General features: G+C 45.4%; 1 protein-coding gene across 5 annotated transcripts in view; it reads left to right on the top strand.

The window, feature by feature from the left end:
* Positions 1 to 9,446, top strand: part of kiaa0586 (KIAA0586 ortholog) — a 27,140-nt gene extending 17,694 nt beyond the window's left edge. For 2 of the 5 annotated variants that reach the window (XM_035168311.2, XM_035168308.2), the window contains exons 9-25: positions 168 to 643; positions 1,303 to 1,375; positions 1,819 to 1,956; positions 2,037 to 2,238; positions 2,628 to 2,798; positions 3,482 to 3,609; positions 3,682 to 3,822; positions 4,203 to 4,408; positions 4,504 to 4,628; positions 4,768 to 4,964; positions 5,037 to 5,190; positions 5,309 to 5,468; positions 5,773 to 5,963; positions 6,641 to 6,693; positions 6,785 to 6,895; positions 6,974 to 7,145; positions 8,445 to 9,446. In XM_035168311.2, coding sequence (XP_035024202.1) covers positions 168 to 643; positions 1,303 to 1,375; positions 1,819 to 1,956; positions 2,037 to 2,238; positions 2,628 to 2,798; positions 3,482 to 3,609; positions 3,682 to 3,822; positions 4,203 to 4,408; positions 4,504 to 4,628; positions 4,768 to 4,964; positions 5,037 to 5,190; positions 5,309 to 5,468; positions 5,773 to 5,963; positions 6,641 to 6,693; positions 6,785 to 6,895; positions 6,974 to 7,145; positions 8,445 to 8,593 — 2,847 coding nt within the window. In that variant the 3' untranslated portion in view covers positions 8,594 to 9,446. The remainder of the gene's footprint in view (positions 1 to 167; positions 644 to 1,302; positions 1,376 to 1,818; positions 1,957 to 2,036; positions 2,239 to 2,627; positions 2,799 to 3,481; positions 3,610 to 3,681; positions 3,823 to 4,202; positions 4,409 to 4,503; positions 4,629 to 4,767; positions 4,965 to 5,036; positions 5,191 to 5,308; positions 5,469 to 5,772; positions 5,964 to 6,640; positions 6,694 to 6,784; positions 6,896 to 6,973; positions 7,146 to 8,444) is intronic. The other 3 variants (XM_047341693.1, XM_047341694.1, XM_047341695.1) reach the window with 3 other exon arrangements.
* The last annotated feature ends 35 nt before the right edge of the window (positions 9,447 to 9,481 follow it).

Raw genomic sequence — 9,481 nt, 5'->3', positions numbered from 1 at the left:
GAATTCCTCACTGTCAATTTTGAGAACATGCTGATGATGTCACAGGGTTTTTGTTCCGCAGCCTGAGAGAAAGGTTGACCTTGGAGACTCAACTCAGGGCATCAAACTCTCAGAGACTAACACTCAGAGTTTGTGTTTGTTTATCCAAATGAATGTCTGTCATCCAGCAGCCACAAGACTCTGTGAAAACTACCAGGCCTCCACCGGACCAACACAAGTCTCAGCAAAACCTGCTCCATTCCCAACAAATCCAGGACCAGCAGTCCCAGTCCCAACGACCTCAGCACCAACAAAACAGCTCCCACACCCAACCAATTCAGTCCCAACAACCCTATTCTGATCAAACCAAGTCTCAACCAAACCACTTCCAGTCCCAACAATCCAGGTTCCAACAAAACCAGTCTCAGTCCAGAAAAGTCCCGTCCCATCAAATCCAGCCCCAACAAAATCAGAGCCAGTTCCATTCCCAGTCTGTGATGGTCCACAGAGGGCTTGTGGTACCGTCCATGTTGGAGGAGGCGGGTGGGGTTCTGCGTCAGGTTCGGAGACAGAAGAAGGTTCTGGAGGAGAACCTGGAGGCTCTGCTGAGAGCCAAGAACGGAGAGGTCCTTCACTGCCAACTGGAGGCACTGGCTGCCAACAGGTAGCTAATAGAAGTTATGTCAGAGGCCTAGGTCATGTGCAAAGATACTAATGGTAACTACAAGCTAACATATCGTTTACCAGTAGCTAACTGGCTCTGTGTTTGGTCATCCATCTTCAGCACCAACATTTATCTGCTAACAAACCAGGAAAAAAACATGTTTGATGTGATGCTATGCTAACAGGTAGCTAGCATTAAGTTATTGTTCACTTATTGATAGCTTTTATTAACTTAAGTCTGCTAACTGCTAACAGCTTGCTCATGTCTGCGTGCTAATAGATAATGTATAACATTAACTCATCAGTTTTAAACCTGTTAATCAGTAAAACTTCAGACCTACGAAGTTTTATCTGCCAAAGAAAAAGAAAATAGTTTATTTTTCTAAATTAAAACTAGCAAATCTGATTTTTGTCCAACCACTGATGGCTGCTGCTAATGTAGTGTGTGTGTGTGTGTGTGTGTGTGTGTGTGTGTGTGTGTGTGTGTGTGTGTGTGTGTGTGTGTGTGTGTGTGTGTGTGTGTGTGTGTGTGTGTGTGTGTGTGCGTGTGTGCGCGTGCATGCTGTCAGAATGTTTGGATTCTGTCTCAGTTAATAAAAGCTTCGGTCACAGAAAACGAGATGTGCTGCTCTGCTGTCTGACTTTGTGTCGTCTCTGCAGAGACTGGACTCAGGAGGTTCGGATCAAGAGGACGGTGGACGCCTGGATCAGCACTTTGTCCAAAGACGTCCAGGTGCGTCTCGCTCTTCCACAAAGGCCTGACAATGATAGAAGTGGCAAAACTGTTTTAACAACCAGCTGTCTTATAAAGGTTTTTAAAGGAAGTGAGTTGGATGAAGATGAGGATGACGGCATGTGGGATCATGTTTTCTGAATTTTAGTTGATATGGTTCATGTCTGAAATAGACACAAAACCACATTGACGTCACTTCACTCATACATTTCATTTGCAAAGTATAAAGCTGGTTACAAAATGTTTTTGGCTGGAAAATCCTCTGATCTCTGACCTAAAGTAAAATCTAAATGACATTTTTATTACAGTATTATTATTATTATCTTGTCTTTGAGGTTCGTCCACCCATCAGCTTTCTGCTGAAGGTGGAACAGGTTTTACATTTTCACTCGTGGTTTCAAAAACGTTTCGACGCAGCAGAAACTTCTTCTTCTTGTCCTCAGGCTGAGACGTCCTCAGAGAGGGCTGCCAGGAGCTCCGCCCCCTCAGGGAGGGGTAGGCCAATCAGTGTGCTCAGACAGACAGGAAGTAAGGTAGCAGGGCCGAGAGGAGGTCCAGGACAGAAAGCTGGACACAGAACGGTCAGAGTGACGTGTGATTGATTGATTTGATCAGTAGCACACAGGTGATCAGTTGTTTTATTGATGGTGTCTGTATGCAGGTGCAGGGGGCGGAGCCTGTCCCAGGTGGGCTGATAGACAGAGAACAGGTGGAGGGAGAGTCGTACCTGACACGTCTGTACGGCCGAGCTCCGTATGAAGGTCTGAGACGAACCCTGAAGAAGAGTCCATACCTTCGCTTCACCTCACCTGGGTCACCACTCAACAGGAAGCCCCGCCCCCGCCTGGTGGAGAGCGTCAGAGGTTGTTTTTTTATTTCAACTTTTATTGCCTTGAACAAAATATATAAAAACAACTCAGGATGAGTTTGTATGTCGTCTTCACCAGAGGTCGCTGATGTTTCCACAGTAAAAACCACAGTGGCTCTGTAGCCTCCAAGTGGTAAATAGAAAGAAAAGACCATTAACATTATAAAAAGGATAATTATGGGTTTTCAGTTATCAGGTATAATGACTGTAAGAAAACTGCAGAGGCTGCACACTCAATGTCATAACACACACACACACACACACACACACACACACACACACACACACACACACACACACACACACACACATTGCAAGGCTTCTCATGACATCACTAGTTTCTACTGTCACATCAATAAAGACCAGGGACATTTTTTTCCTCAGGTGTGAAGGTAAAGTCTTGTAAGACTCAGACCAGTTTGACTCCTCCCCTCAGTCCATCACCTGGACGACTGCATCATCGCCTCATCTTCAGCTCCTCCCACATTATGCCAGGTGACCCGGCTGACCTTACAGTGACCCCTGCTGACACTGTTCCCATGGCGATCCCACTGGGTCAGTTAACAGCTTCTTATTTATCTTTCATCTTCATTGTAAATATTTTGAGACCAAATAAACCCAGTAAACAATGTTTAAATATGAAGGACTGCATTACCCAGAAATCAGTGGGGGGGTGCATTCATTAAACAAAACTCTTCATGAGTCTTTTGAGATTAATTTTAAAATAAATGGAAACAAATAATAAACAACATTTAACTTAAAGTAACAAAGCAGTTATGAATATATTGTAAGTGGCAAAAGGGGAAAAATAAATTAATTTACCAAAAAAATGCACAATATAAAAAGTAAGATTGATACATGAAATTACAAAAGCTTCAAAAAATACTGAAGGCAGATAAATGTAAAACATACCAAACAATTACAATTCAAAAGGGGAAATGAATCTGTAAAACAAGAAGAAACTAGATCATCACTCAGTAGAGCTCATACCTCCACTAACAGTCCACTAAATTCTGAGATCCATGAATTATTCTCTGAGAAATCTATGAAAATATCAATAAACGTTTTATCTCAAAATGTTTGACAGATTTCCTGAATCCACCCCTGAACCAGATCTGACCCAAAAAACCTCCCTCACCACGTTTACTGGAAATCTGTCCAGTGCTTATTGTGACTAACACACTGATGCAAACATAACCTCATTGGTGGAGATAATGGTTCACCCCGTGCACCCCCAGGTCGTCGCAGGGTGGACTCTTCCTCCAGGTGTGTCACTCAGCATCAGCAGGAAATGACATCACCACCCACACCTCCCACCACATTCACTGTGGCTGCAGTGGTCGGAGCACCTGAGCAACAACCACAGGTGAGCTGTACATGACTGTCTCTCCCACATGAGGAGGTCAGAGGTCACTGACAGGTGGTGTTGTGTTCACAGAGGGAGGAGCAGCTGAATGCTGGAGAAGCTCCGCCTCTTGCTCCATCACACGTTGTCATCGAGACAGAGAGCGAGGAAGAGGAGGATGAGGAGAACGCCTTCCCTGGTGCTGACTTCCTGTCTGTGGCTGATGTCCTCCAGGTGAGTTCCATCTGCCTCCTCCGAGTCAGCAGCAGTCCCACAGCTCCCCCTGCTGGACACAAACTGCACTTTCCTGAAGTTGAGCCCACTGCTCAGAAAACGACGGGAGGATTCAGTGTTTGATCCGTAATGATCCCATCAGAACCTTTAGTTGATTCTTCACAGCTAATGATTCTAATAAATTCAATAATTTCATCAGATATCTTGTTTCAAAAGGAACAGAATGTTTGATTGATAAATGACTCATCAATTGATCCGTAACCAATTAAAAAGTGAGGGAATATTTTATTATATCTGATCAGATTTAGGTGAAAGTATTTGTTTGACTATATTTGTATGTGATAAATAATGTGAGATCATGAACAACCAACCTGCCCCAGGTTTCCTCTGCTCTCCCCCAGGAGGAGGAGAGTGTGGTGGGGGAGGAGGCTGTGGAGCTGGACGGGGGTCCGTCTCCTGCTCCGTTCATGTACCAGGGTCCAGCTTTCCCTCCTCAGGCCTGCTCTGCCCTCCTTGCCCAGGGTCAGGCCTCCACCCTGGACACAGACCAGCAGAGAGACGCCCTGGAGGAGCGGCTGGTGGAGTGGTGAGAGAGCGGTCTGAACTGGTCTGATGTGAACTGTACTGGATCCTGGTGGTTCTGGCAGCATGTTGTGGTTCTGTGTGTTTCTGCTCTGTCAGGGTGGAGCAGCAGCTGATGTCCAGGATGATCTCAGAGATGTACCGCCCCCCTCCCTCTGACCCAACCCACAACCTTTCCACTGACCACTCAGAGCTTGAGGAGCAGAGCTTCACCTCAGACATTGGTGAGTGCATAGACGGACGGACCAATCAGAGCAGATGTCTGCTGACCGGTACTATAGCATTCACACAGTGTGTGTGTGTGTGTGACTTTGACGTTTCCCGATTTCTTCGTTGTGATGTTTGTCTTTGTTGTGTGTTCAGTGGAGGCGGCCGGAGGTGGAGGACTGCAGCTCTTTGTCGACTCCAACGTGTTGGTGGACTCGGCTCTGATCAGGCAGCTGGTTAACGAGGTTCTGACCGAGACTGTGGTGTTGATGCTGGGACAGAGGGATGCACTGGACACAGGATCAGAACCAGGACTGGAACCAACGACACCAGGACCAGCAGCACATCAGGAGGTACGGAACCTGAAGTGTCAGAGAAACAGCTCTGTCTGTGTTCTGACCCTAAACCAGATCCTTCTGTTCCAGGACAACAGGGTTCCACTGGTTCCCACACCAGTACCGACCCCTCCACCCAGCCCGACCATTACCATCAACCGAATCACGCCCCCGACCACGCCCCCGACATCTGAGCCAACCAGCCTGCTGATTGAGGAGTGTCCTCAACCAATCACAGCTGCAGGTAGAAACAACATTAGCATTATTAGCATTGTTAGCATTAGTGGGAGCAGCAGTAACATCATTGTTAGCATTGTTAGCATTAGCAGCTTACTGTCTGATGATGGTTCTCTCTGCCTCAGAGCTCAAGGCCACGCCCACACCCACTCCTGACCCCGCCCCATCAGCAGGAAGTCCACCTCCCCTTCATCAAGCCCCGCCCCCTCTGACCTGGCTAGAGGCTGAGCTGCCATTGGACGAGGAGCGACCAGAGGAGCACCTGGATACAGAGCAACAACCGCTGTTAGTTTAATGTCTTATCATTATTATGTTATTATTGTTGCTCCTTATCTGTTTTAACTAGAGCAGCTAATATAAAAGTATTTTAACACCTGATCAATACAATAATCTGATATTGCAGATAACTGACATTTTTGGAAAATTCATAACTGATTTTGTGTTAATATGACACACGTGATAATATCGTGTAAATCAAAGTGAGCTGACGCAGTAAGTTTCTGGTTCTCACAGCTACATAATGAATGTGACGTATTGTTTCACAAACTGAAGAAAAGTTGTTAAAGCTGATGGTGGACTCCTCCTTCAGGGTGATGACAGTACAAGAGGAGGACCCTCCTCTCTCCTCCCCCTCCGTGTCCTCGCCGTCTCCTCGTGGTCCTGATGCTGACCCTGGACCAGCGTCCCCCTCCAGCTCTGTGAGCAGCAGCTCTGCAGCATTGAAACACATCTCAGAGGGAGAGGTGGTCATCAGTGTCAACCAGCTAACTACTACGACAGGTATCATCATACTTGCATCTTCTCTCTGATCGCAAAGTAAACCAAGAAATATTTCACAAAAACGTCACATTTCAGCCTCATGTCACTAATAATCCTGAAGATCCCACTTGAGCCTCTTTCTGTCATCACTTCCTGCTGTGAAGCTGGAAATGTAAAGCTTCATCCACACTCCACACTACTACGAGAGTTTGAGCTCCGTCCACACTAACACACCTGAAAGCACGTCACATGACCGTTCACATACACATGTGGTGTAAACAGGAAGTAGATTGTCTCTGCAGCTGGTTGCTTAGTAACAGAAACTCCTCTGAAGGAGGAGCAGTGATGCTGAAGAGTCAGAGCAGGGACGACGAGGTGGAACTGTTACCGACAGGAAGTGTTAGCGACGCTTTGTGTTCACCGCTGGTAGTCGAGTCATGTGACTGATGAGAACCAATCAGGAAGAGAACGTGTCATTGTTTACTAAAGTCTCAGTTTCTGTTCAGACTGAAACACAAACCCAGAGTTTTCAAACTGAAACGAGACCAGTTTACACAAGTCTCTGATTCACAGGCTGGAAACTGCAGCAGGCGTAACCATAGCAACAGGGATGAGTTTTGAAACTGAAAGACGGAGCCTGAATGTAGAAAGTGTCCGATGCTGTGATGTAAGTGTCTCTCTGTCTGTCTGTGTCTCAGAGGAGGGGGCCGTCTGCAGTTTCTCCAGCTCTCTACAGGAGCTGCACGACATGGTGACAAAAAACACTGAACATGTCTCACTCTGTTTATACAGGAGGTTTGTTTGTCTCACACTGCCTGTTTGTCTCTCTGCCTGTCCTCCAGGACTATGACCCCCCCAGTGAAGGCCAGGTCAGAGGTCACGGCCTCCTGCTGACCCTGCTGACCAAGATGGAGCAGGGAGTCACACCCCGAGGAGAGAGACCACAACCTGAGGTACACACACACCCACCCACATACACACACACACAGACACACACACACAGTGACCTCTGACCCGCTGTGTGTCCTCAGGGCTCCTGGGGGAGGCAGGACCAGGGCCAGGAGGAGGAGGTGAGCATGGGAGAGGTGAGAGACAATCGCACTACAAAACCTCACAGGACTACAAATCCCACGGACTTCAGTAGGAGTACGGCAGCCCGGCGGGGTCAGAGCTCTTCACCTGGACAGATCAGTCAGTGTTCAGGTACGAGCTGAGGACACTGAACCTGTGATGAGTCAGAACCATCACATCTCACCAGCTGTTACTTTACTTTGTATCAGATTCTTGTATACAAGTTTGTTTTATATGAATTTATCTGATTCAGTCTGATGAACACAAAGAGCTAATGAAGGGAACTGCTGCTGAAATGTGATCAGTGACTGTAGGGGGCGCTGTGACACTGTATTTCCACACACACAGTGAAAGTATTGTGTGCGTGAGTTTTGCTCCACACATCCAGCCACTCTGTCACCACATCTCCATACAAGGTAATGTTTACACTGACTGAGCTGTGTGTGTGTGTGTGTGTGTGTGTGTGTGTGTGTGTGTGTGTGTGTGTGTGTGTGTGTGTGCAGATCCTTGACTAAAACAACCCCTGGGTGGGGGCTCTGTGTTTACTTGAACCTCTCTCTTTCTCACGTCACTTTCAGTCCAGACACATTTAAAACCTGTAAGTCCAGTTTAGACCTGAACACGCTCAGTCACATGGGATTGATGATTGATACATGGACGATGGTTAAATGAAAATATTTAACATTTCACTGTTTATGGTATGAAAGTGAACTCTCTCTGTGGTTGTCATGGGAACGTGTTAGATGTGATGCAGCAAACACAGTGTCAGTGGTGAAGAGTCGTCACGTTCCAGACTTCAGGTTTTCTGAATTCATAATCAATCCATCAATCAATCAATCAAGTTTTATTAGTATAGTCTCATATTCACAAATCCCAGTTTGTCTCATGGTCTTTAACAAGGTGAGACGTCCTCTGTTCTTAACCCTCAACAAGAGTCAAACTACTAAAACCTTTAACAGGTAAAGAAGGTAGAAACCTCAGAGACACATGTGAGGATCCGTCTCCCAGGACGGACACAAGTGAACAGATGTCCCGTGGAACAGAGAACATCAGAAGGATCAGAGTATTTACAGCTTTGATTAGAATAAACACTTTGTAGCTGAAGGTCAATGAACTGATGGATTATTGTCAGTAATGGTCGAGTATCTGAGGAGAAATATTATATATCAAGCAGACTTGAGCAGATCATAGTCCAGGATCAGGATCCATCATGATCAGGATCCACCATTATTATCACGATCTCTGATTCACGATCCACCATCATAATCCACGATGTGTCAAAGTGCTCGTCACATGTTTGTGATATTAATTATATTCATATATATAACGTGTGGGGAGGGGGTAGATGTGACATTAATAAATTGAGACTAAATATCTACAAATCCCAGCTTCATCAGTGGAGTAACTGATGGTTTGTGTTTGTGTCTGCAGCCGAACACGAGGAGGAGGAGGAGGAGGAGGGAGGAACCAGGAGGATGGATGTTCATCTGCCTTCAGTCAGAGTGGAGGAGGAGGAGGAGGTGATGGAGGAGGTCAGTGCAGCAGCTGATACAGACTCCTCCACCAATGATGTTTTCTAGAAAGATAAACAGAAGCTGAACATTTCCTGAGTCACACTAGAATATTGTTTCCTGTTTAATCAGCACAAAAACCCACAACAAGAATGAATCCACGGATTCTTTCTCTGCTCTTTGACATGTGGACCATCACCTGGCACAGTTTCCTGAAGCTCACAATGATTCAAACTTAAACATGTGTTCACGATCACAAGAGACTCAAGAGAAGCTGGACCAAGAGGTTTATCTTGAAAAATGAATTCATCCATTCATCAGTGGATCGATGGACTGTTTCATATGGTGTATGACTGACACATTCCAGTTATACACCAGTCATCACGTTTATTGACTGATCCACACGGACGATCGATCAGTTAATAAACACTGATCAGATTCCTCACATCCTGCTTTTAAAAGAAATAAATCCTTTAACAAACTTAACACGTAACTAAAAACTTCCTGATGTCATTGTTTTTAAACTTGAGTGGTGAAGAGCAGGGGCGTGTCTACATGGTGCCTTCTTCTTGTCTTTGCTGCTATTTAAATTTGTTTATGTCTCTAAAGGTACATTTGTATTATTTATACTCCACACTTGCATAGTCACTAATAAAATGCTCTTTATTTTAATAAAGTAGTTTTGATTTCATTCACTTATTAAGTCCTTTTTTCATTTTGTCTGATCCGTAAACTTGTAACTGTGTTCTCGTCTCAGCTGATCCCAGGTCCGCCTCCGAGGCTTCACACCAGGTCCTGGACTTTAACCTCTGATCCTTTAAAGTGAAGCTCTTCTGATAAAAGTCTCACCTGTGATCAACCAGGTTTATTCTTCATGAATCTTTTCTATTTTTACTGTTTGTCTATAAAACATCAGAAAGTGGAGAATGTCGGTTGTGTTATTTCTTCATATCTCGT

This window comes from Hippoglossus stenolepis, chromosome 10 (genome assembly GCF_022539355.2).
Source record: "Hippoglossus stenolepis isolate QCI-W04-F060 chromosome 10, HSTE1.2, whole genome shotgun sequence".
Lineage (NCBI taxonomy): Eukaryota > Metazoa > Chordata > Actinopteri > Pleuronectiformes > Pleuronectidae > Hippoglossus > Hippoglossus stenolepis.
The sequence above is the reverse complement of the archived record's forward strand: the minus strand, read 5'-3'. Positions and strand labels throughout refer to the sequence as shown.